At 44.3% G+C, this 16,101-nt stretch overlaps 1 protein-coding gene across 1 annotated transcript in view; it reads left to right on the top strand.

The window, feature by feature from the left end:
* Positions 1-16,101, top strand: part of DIAPH2 (diaphanous related formin 2) — a 2,404,298-nt gene that overhangs the window by 1,796,642 nt on the left and 591,555 nt on the right. The window contains exon 25 of the mRNA XM_029607438.1: positions 1,610-1,774. Coding sequence (XP_029463298.1) covers positions 1,610-1,774 — 165 coding nt within the window. The remainder of the gene's footprint in view (positions 1-1,609; positions 1,775-16,101) is intronic.

Below are 16,101 nucleotides of genomic sequence, written 5' to 3'. Positions count from 1 at the left end.
ACCAGCCCTCATTCCCCACGGGTTGAGCCTTTGGGTGCTGGGGCCGGCAGGACTTAGGTGGGCCTCGTGGTTAGATAGCAAAGGAAGGTTCAGCTTAGAGACAGCAGGCGATGGATTTCGTGGTCCTACTCTGAACTCAGTGAGGTACTTGAACTCAGGCGCCAAAGGAACAGCGGCTGACCGGGGGCGTTCGATCAAAGGTAGGCCAAATCCTAAAGTGCACGTCCAGTGAGTAGGCTAGGAGAAGCATCAATGACAGGCTTGGATCAGGGCCCGCGACAATGCGAGGATTGTGGCAAGTGATGCAGAGATATCACGGAGAAGTCAATAGCGTAGGTCATTCAAAGCAATGGTCTAATCATGGAGAAGTCAATAGCATAGTCAGGCATAGTAGAGGTCTGGGTCTGGAGATAGGCTGTAGCATAGTCAGGCGAAGCAAAGTCGAAGTCCGTACAATCAATCCGAAACATAGGCAGGGCAGGAACGAGGAGAACAGGAACAACGAGGATTGGGAATGAAGAGTAGAGAGATTCTCTAGCAGCAACGAGTACTCAAGTAGCGAGGAGACCTGTTGCAAAGGCAACGCCATGGAGCGAGGCCTGAGCTTAAATACACTGAAGAGTTTGACGTCATCATGCGGGGCTGCGGCCAGGTTTCCACCGCGGGCCCTTCATAAGGATCAGTGATGTGCGTGTCCCTAGGGGCGCAGCGTGGGTAGTGGCACCGCGGGCCACACAGGCCCTACGAGCAATGGTATCTTGACCTGAAATGTTGGGGACTATGGTGGAGCTGGAGGCACCGGGGGAGGCCCGAGGTTGGAGCTGCTGGCCCACCGCCACTAGCCAGAAAGAATCAGAAGCTTGAAGTCCTTGTAAAAGGTGAGGGGGCCGTGCCGCGGGTCTGCCACGGACGGCACACGTAACATGTAAGATTAAAGGATGGCTTTGCGTAGCTTGTCCGGGATTGGGGGGGGGGGGGGGAGGAGAATACTAGCAGACAGGATAATACTTAGGTCAGAAATTATATAAATATTACTTAACGATTGCCCTCCCACAGATCTCTTGGAAGGAAGATAGAGGAATTAATCTGCCAATTATACTGCTAATTGTTTACATTTTATGCTTGGTCATTGTACTGTGGTTTCTAGATTATGGGGGGAAAGGTTTTGATGCAATTGCAATGTTTCTATTACTATATCAATTTTCTAAAAAAGTTTCCAGTGTACAGTAAAATAAGTACAATACAAAATCAATAATAAGGAATATACACTGTAATGTTAATGCTACTGTATTTGGGTAAAAATCTGCTCTACAAGTCTTACATTTTAATATAAGTGTTGCGTTAGCACAAAATTTGAGTTGAATCTTTAGTAATATAGAAATAAACATATAGTGAATGTGTATGATAGTGCATTTTATTTGTATGGAAACCTAACAGTATTGTTTCTAACAGCATGACTTAGTGGTGTCACGGACTTCAGCACACAATGGGGTGGTATGTTAGCAGAAATAAAATTTGGAGAGAATGAGTTAACTCAGATTTGGATCAGGTATTTATATTTTCTTGAAGTTTTCTTAACCGTTGGAGGTCTTCCTTAACTGAAACTCACAGCTTTGCTAAGGCTGCCCGTGAGCAGTACGAAAAGCTGTCCAATATGCACAACAACATGAGAAAGCTGTACGAGCATCTGGGTGAATATTTCGCCTTTGACCCCAACATTGTCAGCATCGAAGATTTTTTTGGTGATCTCAGCACCTTCCGGAGCCTTTTCTTGGTGAGTAAGAATGGGAGCTCGTTCATGCCATGGAGCAATAATGCTTAATATTGTTTGCTAGTTTTCTTCCAGTTTGACTCAGCTGTTGATCTGTGCATCTGCTGCCCTCACCTGTTTCATGTTTTGTTCAAGGGGAGGGTAATTTATTTATTTATTTTTAAAGAGTTTTTTATACCGAAGTATAACTAGTTGCCTTCACTCCGGTTTACAAATACAACAACATCGTACAATTAACAGTAGATTAACCAATAAACTGAATAGTACATTTGACATCAAAACTTTGTTAGATAGGGTATATCTGTGTTTAAACTATGTATGAGGGATGATCAGACTTGGGTCATGATCAAATAGATTTTCGAAAACAAAACTAACATAAAACGATCTAAGTAACAGTTTTAGGAGTGAGATTGCATATCCGAGACAGGTTGTGTATTAGTTAGTTACGTTATGTGATATTAACCAATACCATTCTTGAACGTTTGGCTGAAAATCCATGTTTTAAGCTCTTTTCAAACAATTTTCCCCAGCTAACTAAACAGTTACCTAGGTAAAATCGAGGGCTGACGATTGCCTCCCACTGCAAAGGCCTGGGGTGGGGAAGGGTGAAGTTGGCAGACAGTGGACGGGGATTTCATTGTGAAATCCCTACATGTGGAGTCCATGGATACTGAACTTCCTGCAGTGCAGATGGCCTTCAAATTTTCAAAGGGAAATTCAATGAGGAGCTCCCAAATTCGCTTGCGTCTATGAGTCCCACAAGTGGCAGGTAATATAATAGGCATAAATGTATGAAATTGTTTTTCTTTGAATGTAGAGCAATTGAGGTCAGTATTCAGAGAGACGGCAAACAGTAAAAATATCTGGGGAATGTTATGTGTGTATGTTTTCCTGGATATTCAGCACCAAGTCTCCCACTGATAATACTCAGATAAAGTTGAGGGTTTAACTTCATCTACTAAAATGTAGGCACGTGGAGGTCCATATTCAGAAGCTTTTTACTGGGTAACTCAAATGTTATTATGCTAAATTAATAATTGTGTGCAAATATGATTAAATTCTAGCTAGATAACTTTTCATTTGGCTAAAATATGGCCGGACAAGTCGGGGGTCTTCCAGGGGCATAACAGAGAAGCTGAGTTAGCCAGATAAGTTATCCGGCTAACTCCAATATTCAGAGATCGCCGGATAACTTATCCACCTAACTCTGGTTGGCCCGTGCACCTGTTTTAACCGGACAAAATGTATCCGGCTAACTTTAAGATCGCTAAATACTTAGCCAGAGAAGTTTATCCGACTAAATAGCTGAGCCATGCAGCAGCGGAATATGTGCCTCGTGATTTGTCCAAACAAACTTGTGCGTATAACTTTAAGCAGAGAATATGCAATATGTGCACTCACTGTCTAAAGTGTAGTTCCTCCCCCAGAATATCTTCATTGATGCCCCTTTTTAATCTGGATACAATTTGTGTGCATAACAAATTTAGCAAAGAAAATGGTGTTTAGCAGGAGGAAATATGAAATGCTAGGTTTTTGAGCAGGTGATTCAAAAAGTTGTACACTGAGGGGTGGATTTTAAGAGCCCTGCTCGCCTAAATCCGCCTAAATCCGGGCGGATTTAGGCGAGCAGGGCCCTGCGTGCCGGTGCGCCTATTTTACATAGGCCTACCGGCGCGCGCAGAGCCCCGGGACTCGCGTAAGTCCCGGGGTTTTCAGAGGGGGGCGTGTCGGGGGCGGGCCCGATCCGCGTGGCGTTTTCGGGGCGTGTCGGGAGTGTTTCGGGGGCGGGCCCGGGGGCGTGGTTATGGCCCGGGGCGGTCCGGGGGCGTGGTCGCGTCCCGGCGCGCTAGTGGCCCGCTGGCGCGCGGGGATTTACGTCTCCCTCCGGGAGGCGTAAATCCCCCAACAAAGGTAAGGGGGGGTTTAGACAGGGCCGGGCGGGTGGGTTAGGTAGAGGAAGGGAGGGGAAGGTGAGGGGAGGGCAAAAGAAAGTTCCCTCCGAGGCCGCTCCGATTTCGGAGCGGCCTCGGAGGGAACGGAGGTAGGCTGCGCGGCTCGGCGCGCGCCGGCTATACGGAATCGATAGCCTTGCGCGCGCCGATCCCGGATTTTAGCGGCTACGCGCGTATCTACTAAAATCCTGCGTACTTTTGTTTGCGCCTGATGCGCCAACAAAAGTACGCCAAATCGCGCTATTTGAAAATCTACCCCTAAGGTTTTCAATATTGACTTCAGTGGTTTTCGTTGTAGCTATGGTTGATGTACATACCAAGCTTGATTTTCAAGATGACTTAAATGTATAAAACCTTGTTCTATGTGTGAAAGTGTCATTTTAAAAATTAATTGAGGTCAGTGCTTGTAAAATAATGCACAGAAGTGGTTTTCTGCATCCTTTTACGCATACTGAGCAGCAGTGTCACGAGATGAGGAGTTGTGACAAATACGCAAACGTTTTGACTTTATGTGAGGTAATGTATGTGCTCACTGCACCATTCACCTGAGACTTTTCAAAGTGAATTTACGCACAGTGGTAAATTTTAAAAGCGGTGCACGATTCCCGGCGCGCGCACATGGACACCCCGATTTTATAACATGCGCGTTGGCCTGCTCATGTTATAAAATCTACTAACCGCACGCACGTGGGTGCCCAATTTTATTTCAGTGCACATATAGCATGCAAGGTGGGGGGGATTATAAATGCTCGCCGACGCAACTAGGCCTTTCCCCAGTTCCCTCCCAATCCACTCCAATAAAGGAGCAGACAGGGAGGGAACTTCTCTAAACCCCTAGCTACTCTCCTCCTTTTTCCTTCTCCACCCGACCCCTACCCCCAACTAATCTATTTTTTTTTTTTACGGCAGAACTTATCTGCTCTCCCAAGCATAAGTAAGTTCCACGTGTCCTGGCCGGCCCATCCTTTTTCAGTAACTAGCTCTTCCATGCATACCAGAAGATATGCGTGTGGCCGGGCCATTCTGAAAATGTGCTCGGTGCGCGCGGCCCAGCCACATGCTTATCTCCTGGTATTGGCACGTGCTGGGTTTTAAAAATTTGGACAATAGGGCCTAATTTTCAAAAGTATTTATGCATTTAAAAATGGGTTTTACACATGTAAATGCACTTTACCCATGTAAGTGGACTTTTGAAAATTGCTACAATATATACCGAATTGTCAATAGAATTTACTTGCATAAGTGGCTTTTGAAAATTGCTATGACAGTATATTACATTTATGCGAGTAACTCCTTTGAAAATTCACCTGTTTTAAAATTACCTGTGCCATGTTCAAACTCCAGTCTCTTGAAAAGGATGAATGAATATCTATGTGAGTAATATATCTGTTCTAAGGACACATATTAAGGTCATTAAAAGGAGTCATATGTAGAAATACAGTGAAAGTCTGATAAATGAATAGTAGGGAACCATCCCACTTCTCATGCATTAGAAATTAGTAGTCTGAAGAATCCCAACAGCCATTTTAATCTGCTGGAGCTTTTTTGGGGAGAGGAGAAAGTGATAACAGGGAGCAAGTCCTGATTAAAGGGACGATTGGGGGGTAATTAATATGCTTGGGCTGCAGGTGGGGATTAACTTCACCAGAACTGCATAACAGGAGGCTTCTAAACTCAGTAACATACATATATCATTTGACATAACTGGCAATAAAAAGTATGAGGAGAAGGGATACAGAAAGTTTAGCTGCCTGACTGAGCAGAATCCAATGTTATCTAAATCTGTAAACTTCCTTTTTGCATTCTTCATGCTGCTATTAAGGCAAGCTCCGTGCATATTGAGTCTTGCTGCCATATAGTGCATGTTTACTTTCCGATACCTGCGGACATATGATGAATGGAATAAATACAGAACAAATGTTTATAATTATGTAGTATGCTGATCTTTTTTTACATTTTTTTTCCTGACTACTACTCAGCAGTGCTTATTAAGTTATGGTGAGGGTAATAATGAGCCTCCCCACTGAGTATTCAGTACCTGTAGTACTCCTCTCAGAATTTCTCTTAATTTCCCATTGGTGTGTGAACCATGAATACAAAGTACCTGCATACTTTGCACTTGCATTGAAGCAGGCACAAAATACATACTGAGAACTGCACGGGGAGATTTCAAAATGGAATCTCTGCATAATTTCCCTTCTCTGACTGTACCCCCATGCAGAGATATGTGGGGGTCGGGGGGTACAATAACCAGACTATATTTACATGGCTAAACACATTGGGGCAGATTTTAAAATATGCGGGCGAGCACAGATTTGTTCGTGCAGCCCGGCGTGATCAAATCTACGCCCGATTTTATAACATGTGCGCGCAGCTGCACGCAAGCTATAAAATCCGGGGTCGGCGTGCGCAAGGGGGTGCACAATTGTGCAACTTGCGCGCGCGCCGAGCCGCACAGCCTGCCTCCGTTCCCTCCGAGAGAACTTTCCTTCCACCACCACCACCCCCCGCACCTTCCCCTACCTAACCCACCCCCCAGCCCTACCTAGAACCCCCCCCTTTACCTTTGTTGAAGAAGTTATGCCTGCCGGCCGATGGCCGGCCCGTGATCCCGGGCACAGTGGCAAATGGCCGTTGTGCCTGGAGGCTCAGGCCATGCCCCTGCCCCGCCCCTGGACTGCCCACGTTCCTCCCCTTTTTTCAAGCCCCGGGACATATGCGCGTCCAGGGGCTTGCGCGCGCCGCCGAGCCTATTCAAGATAGGCCCGGCGCGCGCAGGGGCAGCTTGGGGCAGCTTTTTGGGGGTTACGCGCGTATCTTACGCACGTAACCCTTTGAAAATCTGCCCCATTTTTACCAATATAATAGTTTGGTTGACTCACTAATATCGGGGGAGGAGGTCAGCAACAGTACATAATGTATGCATTTCTCATCTGGTAGTCCACACCTCCCTACCCCTAACCCTGCAGGGTTAGGGGTAGGGAGGTGTGGACTACCACACCTTCCCCCCCCCCAAGCAGAGCTCTCTCACTCTCCTCATGCACGCTACACTTCCTCTACCCCCACCCAGGAACAGCCCTCCCTCATTCTCTACTTTCAGCTCTCCTTTTCTGTCTCTCCTCTCCCCTCACTGTTTCTCTCCCCTCCCCATCCCTCACTCTCCCCCCAAAATTCTTGCACCTCCAAACCCTTTCCCCCATCACACTCTCTCTCTCTCCTCTTCTCCCCTCCAGTTGTCTATGTATTATTGTTTCTTCTTCTTCATACAGGCCATTTGCTCTCCTTCTGGGCCTTGGTACTTTCTTGACTCTCCCCACAAGGGGTCCTATTCAGGACCAAAGGTGACTCCTCTCCCATCCTAATTAGGACTGAAGATACTTTTGCCATCGCCCCCCAATACTTGGCCTTCCAGCCATGTGAGTGGGCAAATGCCTTTTTGAAAATGTACATACATTCCATTGTGATTATAGGATGTGAACCCGATTCAATATGTAAAAACACTTCTATCAGAAATAGATGAGAATAAAAATCACATCCTATTCTTAAAGATGGATTCAACTCAGAGGCCCTGAGTGACTTGAGAAAACCAAATAAAAGCCCTTCTATAGATGGGTTTTTAGACCTGCCCCTGGTATGAATCATGTAAGAAATCATTAGCATTTTTTAAATATGCACATTTTTCATTATCCCTTTCCCATTTTGCAGAGTCACTCTCCCTAGGCCTGTAACATCTGGAACTGGGCATTCAAGAAGCTCCTGCCATGATATCAGTTTAAATTCAGAGCAAGAAGCAGCAAACATTTGCTCACAGTTTAGTAATTACACATTCTCATTTATATGACCTGAAAAGCATCCAAGCATATCACTTAGGAAGCATGGAAGAGAAAGGAAGTGTAGAAGGAAATTATAAATGAATCATTCCTAATAGAAAAACTGCCATAACAGAATGACGTTAAAGATAATGACATATAGGAATGACAGAATTCTCACCTGTATAGAGAATAAAAATAAAAGTTAATAAAAAAGGGTCAGTTTTCAAAATGGATGCATTTCTTGCAGACCAGGGCGGTAGGTTCCTTTGGAAAAATTGTGGCCAGCTGATACTCGCACCTTCTTTACAGCAAGGACAAAGTTGATGCCGCAAAGAACGTACAGGGATTTCTAACTATAATCCCCTCATGTTGTCTATTGGCTCTGTTCCCTCACTGCCCCCATTCTGCTCCCTTTGTGATGTGGATTAAAAGTAGCCTGGGCATTTTTACCCAAAGATGGGGAAAGCAATGTTCAGTGAATAATTTTACCCAAGGAAGTATATAGTTACCTGGGCAAAATCATTTGAAAATTGTCCCCAAAATATCTCATCCCTTTTCCATATGTTGTTTTTTTTTCATTGCCTTTTAATTAGCACTGCATATCAAGAAAGAGCAATCCTATTAGAAATCATGCATGTCTGCTTTTTATTACTGTGAATCTTCAGTTTCCATCTACCCCTCTTTGGATACATGCCTTAGTAACTCAGAACTGCACTATGCAGAGCAACCGAAAACAGGAATGGCAGGAAGATAGGCTTTTCTTTCTCATACCACAGAAACATGTCTTCAGTAATTCATAACCAGCAAAACAGGAGAGACATATTACATACTGGGCAACTGGATAGGTTCCACATTATCTGGCTGGAAAAGCAATACAATCCTTTTGGAAGCAACTTGTGAATGGAAAACGTCAGTGTTTAAAAACAGGAGAAGATTGTTAAAGCCTTGGGATTTCTCTTACCATATATTTAAAAAGAGGGTTTATTCTTTCTTGGGTTCAATTGTTTTCACTATGTTAAAAGTTTAAAAGATATTCAAATGGCCCTTTGACAAAGTGACCCCCTCCCCCCCATATTTGTATATGCAGGACAGGCTTAGAAGCCTGATCCACCTTAATTCCATAGAGGGAGAATGCTCTATGGGCTGGGCAAGGAAGAGTCCAGAAGGCGGGACCCAGCTGGGGCTGGGATAAGAGTGCAGGCCCAGCTGTGTTCAGGAGGGCCCTATGCCTCCAGGAGGAAGGCAGTTCCTGTAAAGCATTCTGTCCAAACCAGAAGGGAGTGAAGGTGCACTGACTGAAGCAAGGCAGTCTGCAGACCCTGCATGTTTAAATGACTACTGATAAGGTAGGAAATACTGTGTTTACTTAATAAAGTTTTATTTATACCAGACAGGCTGGAGTCAGTGTGGATTTCTGTCTCTAGCCAGGGAAACTCCACTTGGTCTCCCACAGGCTCCTCTGAGGCATAGTGATAGTTTTTTGGATATGGCAACCCTTTGTGCTTAAACTTATACTAGCTTGGAGCAAGTTTGAAGATTACCTGAAAAAGTGTGTTTATGTTTGGATGAACTGGTGATTTTAGATAGTCCTGCATTTATTGTGACTCATTCACTTTCATCTTCTTTTCTTTATTTTTTAATACAGAATATTTCCCAGATATTGCTGTTCAGAATATTCCCACTGTTTGTTCTCCAGAAGCCAAGGTTTTTGGGTGAATTAGGCCCTTTAAGTATTATTTGCTAGCCTGAAGGAACATTATGGCTAATTAATAACTACTAGTTGTTTGACAGAATTTATTGATCAGTAATACATACTTCTGGATTAATTACAGACCAAAAAATGGTAAATATGTAATATAGAGATTAAAAAGAATACTAAATAAATTAGAAAAATGTCCTAGAAATATGACTTAATAGGGGAATGAGGCATCCAAGGCTGATAAAAGGGTCTCCTACATAAATGAATCTTTAAAAATATTCTTTGTTGTTTTTAGAAGTTATTTGTTCTATCTTAACTGAAAGTGAAACGTGTCAGAAAAATGACAATTCATCCAGTGGGAAGCTTCGAGTTTTCAGACGCGATTATGGTGATTGGCAAGGTTTTGTGACTTGTTTTTGATCCAAAACAATCAATGTTTTACCTAAAACTAACTTTTGTTCTTCTGATCAAAGCATTTCTGAGAGCTGAAAACAGAAAGAGTCCCTTCTGGATCCTGCATTTCCTCTTACTACATGATTTTTTCAGCAAAATGTTCTTTATAAATAAGTTATTATTGAATATCCCATAGCATCCAGGAAAAGAAGAAAGGCAGAGTAGGATGTTTCCTGGCCTTTCTCAATTGCTTTTGTGAGTAGGTACACAGATCGATTTACCAGTACATTCATCAAACTGTGTTCAGTTCGGACACTGGAAAGAATGCTATTGTTACCTTCTCAAATACTGACCCTATTGTATCTTAAGGTTACCAACTGTGGCATCTATACTTGCTTTTAAAGAAAACTGCCATTTCAGTTTTTCTTCTTATAACATGTTCTGTCCATAAATGAAGATACTGATATTGCATGCAATCAGAAGTGCAAATTGAACACTGCAGCATGGTGCTTGTTTTTCTATATGTATGTCAGGAAAGTGCCTTAACACTAGTAGTGCATAGTAATGGGGTTGTGGCTAACACTTCAGAAGCAGTAGAGTGAAGCCTGTTTAGGAATTATCATCAATTTCTATTTGCTTTAGATTTTTCAGAAACCTTGACTAAAACAGATACTTCTATTTCTGGTCTGGTCCAAAATGACCATTCTAGATCTAATGCCATAGGTTGTGCCCTTTATTCACTATTCCTTATTCATCAGTTTCATCTGTAGTTAAAGTAGTGACATACATAGAATAAACTGGAAGCTCTTCCAAGTATTTAATAATAAGTAGACCAGCAGTGCTAGTTTAGTACCAGTTTTCTTTAGTTTGTTATGCCCCCCTTGACTGCTTACTTCACAGGGCATTTCTGGGTCTGGGACCGACCTGGCAGGAGCCCCGCGAAGGCAGACTTTATTGGTCCTCATGTTCCTGGCGTCTGGTGCCTCCATCTGGGGAAGAAGGTGTTAGTGGGTGGGATTTCCCTCCTTTCACTCCAGGAAAACAAATGGGATTGTGAACAAGGCTGGCAGTATGTACAAATATTTATAGGTTTGTTAGACTATACAAGTATATACATTTCTACATGACTACGTTGCTAATAGGATGTCAAGCAGCACATGCTTAGTAGTCTGTCTACTCAACTATATACATTTCTACAGGGTAGCAAGAACATTTGAGATTTGGAAATTTGGGGTTGTTGGCCTCCAGAGTATACCACCCTATAGAATAGAAGGGACCTTTTGCCTTCCTACTTACTCAAGCATTATTATTATCCTCTCCCTTTTATCCCATGTCACCTATGTGAACAGATGCAACTGGGCTGGTGGACATTGTTGGCCTGGGAGGGAGGTCCACTGTATCTAAATTGTCTCCTTCTGCTCTGCTGAAAATCTGTGCCAACGCTGGGGTCCATACTCTCCTGGGGGTCCAGACTCTGCCTCCTGGTTTGTTGCTTGGGCCACACCTTCCTAGAGGACTGATTCCACCTCCTGGACTGCCACCAGGGTCCACGCCCTCCTAGGGACGCAACTCCACCTCCTGGTCTCCCACTGGGGCGCATGCCCTCTTGGAAACTCCGACTCCCGGTCTACCACTGGGGTCCATGCTCTCCTGGGGGAGTCAACTTTGCCTCCCAGACTGCCACTGGGGTCCCCTTGCTCAAGGGGAACCATTCCACCTCCAGATCTGTTGCTGAGGTCCACGCCCTTCTGGGGCACCAAACTACACTTCCCGGACTGCCGATGCAGTCTTCTTGCTCAAGAGGGACCACTCCACCTTTGGATCTACCCTTTCCTAGTCATGCTTCTGTAATTTAGGAGTTTGAATCCTCTGATCTTTACTGATAATGTCCTACAGAATTACCAGCAGAAGCCTTTGGCTAAGATCAAGTATAGTTCTAAACAATATAAACTTTCTTGATTCACAGCTCTCTTACTTCCCATTGGGGTAGATTTTAAAAGAAGCGCGATCAGCCTACTTTTGCTTGCGCATCAGACTCAAGCAAAAGTACGCTGGATTTTAGTAGATACGCGCGGAGCCGCGCGTATCCACTAAAATCCTGGATCGGCGCGCGCAAGGCTATTGATTTTGTATAGCCGGCGCGCGCTGCCCTCCCCTCACCTTCCCCTCCCTTCCCCTACCTAACCCACCCGCCCGGCCCTGTCTAAACCCCCCCTTACCTTTGTCGGGGGATTTACGCCTCCCGGAGGGAGACGTAAATCCCCGCGCGCCAGCGGGCCTCCTGCGCGCCGGGCCGCGACCTGGGGGCGGGTACGGAGGGCGCGACCACGCCCCCGGACCGCCCCAGGCCGTAGCCACGCCTCCGTACCCGCCCCCGAAACACTCCCGACATCCCCCGAAACGCCGCGACGACCGGGCCCCGCCCCCCCGACACGCCCCCGACACGCCCCCCTCCGAAAACCCCGGGACGTACGCGAGTCCCGGGGTCTGCGCGCGCCGGTAGGCCTATGTAAAATAGGCTTACCGGCTCGCAGGGCCCTGCTCGCGTAAATCCGGGCGGATTTACGCGAGCAGGGCTCTTAAAATCCGCCCCATTCTGTTTTAATGTTTTCTTTTGTCCTAAAAGAAGAAAAAAAATATTTTAATACTTTATTGGAATAAAAGATGTGAATATTTTTGTTGGTCACATGCATTTTTTTTTTCAGTTTTACTCCTGAATCCTCACTACTTGTTAATTCTCTTTATACCATTATTATACCTATATGAATAAGGATCATCACTTCTGTGCTCTCATTTCCTTATATTATTATGGTTCACTGGAGAGAAGTCACAGAAACATCCAAGTTTTGGATTTCAAATAGATGGACTGGTAAAATAGAGACGCACCTTGAGGAGGAGCTAGAAGACTGGGAAAAGATAGATGGTGGAACAATAGTGGGCCAACTTAAAAGGAGTTATAAAGAAACTGATCAGGTTCTCAAAGGCTGTACCTAAAAAAAAAAAAATAAAGCAAAAGAAGAGCGTTCAAGAGGTACAAAGATTCCCAAAAAGAGGAACACGGAGGGATATCTTGTGAAGCTGAAGAAAATAAGGAAATAAAGCAGGAAAGTAAAAGGTCAAGAGGAAGAAAGGATTTCCAAAGAGGTAAAGTGAGGTAACAAAACATTTTGCAGATATATGAAACAAAGGAGGAAGGCCAGAGGTGATATTGTAGAACTGAAGGGAGACAAGGAGCAATGTGTGGAAAAAGATGAGGAAAAAGTAGAAATATTAAATGAAAAGTTCAGTTTGGTGTTCATTAAAGAAGATTCTGGAGCAGGACCGATCCTGGTTGACAAGAGCATGGGTAAGAGTGGGGTAGATTTAACCTCATTTACAGAAGAGAATATATGGAAATAACTAGGAAAATTGAAAATGGACAAGGTCCTATGGGGTTGGATAAGGTATATCCCAGGATACTAAGGGAACTCAAATGTGCTGTTGTGGCCACAGCAAGACCTGTTCAGTAGTTTTTGAAAATAGGAGTGGAGCCACAAGATTGAAGAGGAGTGGGTAGTGGTCCTGCTTCACAAAGGTGACAGCAGAGAGGAAGCTTAAAACTACAGGCTGGTTAGCCTTACCTCAATGGTGGGAAAATTAAAGGATACTTTGGTGACGAAAAGGATAGTGAACTATCTACAATCCTGGTGGGTTGCTGTACCCAAGGCAGCATGGTTTCACCAGAGGAATGCCCTGTCAAATGAATATGATAGATTTTTTTTTTATTAGGTGACTAGAAAATTAGATCAAAAAAGAGCACACAATGTGATCTACTTGGATTTCAGCAAAGCTTTTAATACAGTTCTGTATAGGAGGCTCATGAATAAAATGAGAAGCCTGGAAGTGGGTGAAAATTGGTGGATTGGATTACAAATTGGTTGACTGATCTGAGACAATGTGTAATGGTAAATGGAACTTATTTTGAAGAGAGAACAGTGTTACGTGGAGTGCCTCAGGGATCAGTTTTCGGACGGATTATGTTCAATACCTTCGTGAGTGACATTGCAGAGGGGGTAGAAGGAAAAGTTTCTCTTTTTTGCGGATGACACTAAGTTCTGCAATAGAGTGGACATGTGTGAAGGAGCAGTGAAAATGAAAAGTGATTTAAGAAAGCTTGAAGAGTGATCGAAGGTTTGGCATCTGGGATTCAATGCCAAGATGTGCAGTCATGCATTTGTGGTGGGGTAATCCAAAAGAACTGTATGAGATGGGGGTGGGAGAGAGCGACCTTGGGGTGATAGTGTCTGGCAATCCGAAGGCAATGAAATAATGTGGTGGCAAAAGCCAGAGGGATGATGAGCTGCAAAGGAAGAGGAATAATGAGCAAGAAAAAGGAGGTGATAATGCTCTTCTACTGGTCTTTGTTGAGGCCTCACTTGGATAATTGTGTTCAATTCTGGAGACCTTACCTCCAAAATTTTACCGGGACATTTATACTTGTTGTATCATTGAAGGAATGATTAGGTTCACCGTCATTAATAATGAAGATTCCATAAGAAAACATTAGAAATTTCACACTTGGTGTTATATCTTTTTCAAAATATCGGATGGGGGAGGTCCGTTCATGATTATAATTTTAATCATATTACCCCTCTTGGGGATTTATGATAACGATATATGAAACGTTCCTCTCTTTTCCACAAATTCTTTTTTCATATTTTTTCTTCACACACTCATATGTAAATTGGTTAAATTGGGTTATCCATTATTGGAACCTAGGAAAAAGATTATATACTTGCTTTAGAAAATTGATTGGAGGGTTTAAATTGTGGTTTATACAAAGCAGCTTATGCATAGCCAAATTTATGAAAATAAAATAAAGTGACTGACTTAATAAAAAAGAAAAAAAAAAGTCAGCACTGTTATTTTATTACATTTGAGGGAGCTGTAGGTATTTTCCCAAGAGAGCTTTGGGGCACTAATGTGAGTCCCTGATGCTCCTGCGGAAAAATTAAAAGGCCAGCAACCCAAAAAATGGGCTGCTTTCAAATAAGAAAAAATCACCCTGGAGATCAATGGTGACCCCAGCCCGCCCCACCTCCCCCTCCCACTGGCTGCTGAGGTGGCACTGCCCCCCCCCCTGAAAGAAAAGGAAACTGGAGGTCAAATGCGGCAATGGCCTGCTCCCTTCCTCACCCCCTCACCAAATGGTCCCTTTGGCATATGACCTTCCTCCCAGCCCATTCCTCCACCCAAATATAATTAAATCCCTGGTGTCTTGGGTTCTCCACCCCCAAAAAAGATGTGCCCTGGTGGTCTGGAAGGGGCAGGTGAACTCCCACCCCTAATCCCCCAAGTGACCTAGGTCTGGTTCCCAGACCTTACCCTATCATGGAATGGGGCAAGTCCTCTTCGGCACTATATTGAAAATTGGTGTTGATTGATCACGTTGCTAAAGGTACCTTGGGCTGTCATCTGACTATCAATGGTAATACTGGAGGGTTACGGGGTAAGGGTGGGGTACACCCCCCCCCCCCCAGACCACCAGGTAGGATTTTTTTCTTGGTTGGGTTGGGGGGGGATCCTAGACCCTTGACACCTTAATTTAATTATTTTTGGAGGGGGTAGAGATGGACTGGGGAGATCCTATGCAAAAAGGGCCATTTTTTTTTTTTTTTTTGCATTTATGGGGTGGGGAGCAGGCCATCGCGCATTTAGTCTCGTTTTTATTTTTCTCGATGTGGGCAGCCTCAACCAATGTGGGTCCCCATTGCTCAAAGGGAAGGACCACAGCACGATTTTTTTTGTCGTGCTTTTGTGCCATAATAAAAAAAAAAAAAAAATTGTGCCGCAATACAGCCACAGTAGTTTGTTGGGGAGGGGCCAAACATTGCAGGGATGCTCCCTTTGATATTTGACTCCTCCCTTAAATTACTATTCTGGCTTAAAAAAATCTCTCTAATTGAGAAGGTAACACCGGATGACCTGGAACCTGGCAGAAATGAGATGAAAAAAATCCCCAACATAAATTTCATGTTTTTCATAGAGCACATCCTAAACCTGAGGTGAGCAAACTGAGCTGGAGTCCCACTTCCATTCATTCAATCAGTCAGTCGGCTCCCCATGTTTGGTTGTGTCTCTCATATATCCTGGATTCCTGATCTGGTTTTAAATTTTTTTTTTGCCATCCAATCTACTTTTGAACCAGTTGCCAAGTAATTATACCACCATACTTTCAGCCATTGTCTCCAACACGCGTGCACAAACAAATACATTAGCTGTCGTGCTACTGCTTATGGGCTCATTCACTAAGCTACCCCCCTGCCCCAGCACTGCCACATCTTACTAGATAAACGAAGCTTGACCGACGTGCCGCAAATGCGCAGTAGAGACCAGCTCTACCGCGCATGTGCGGGCGAGCACGTCGGTCTGAGCCAGCGTCAGAAAGAAAAAAATGGTGGCGTCCAGTGGCAGCAGCGGGCGGCGACGGCGGGT

This window comes from Rhinatrema bivittatum, chromosome 6 (genome assembly GCF_901001135.1).
Source record: "Rhinatrema bivittatum chromosome 6, aRhiBiv1.1, whole genome shotgun sequence".
Taxonomy (NCBI): Eukaryota; Metazoa; Chordata; class Amphibia; order Gymnophiona; family Rhinatrematidae; genus Rhinatrema; species Rhinatrema bivittatum.
The sequence above is the reverse complement of the archived record's forward strand: the minus strand, read 5'-3'. Positions and strand labels throughout refer to the sequence as shown.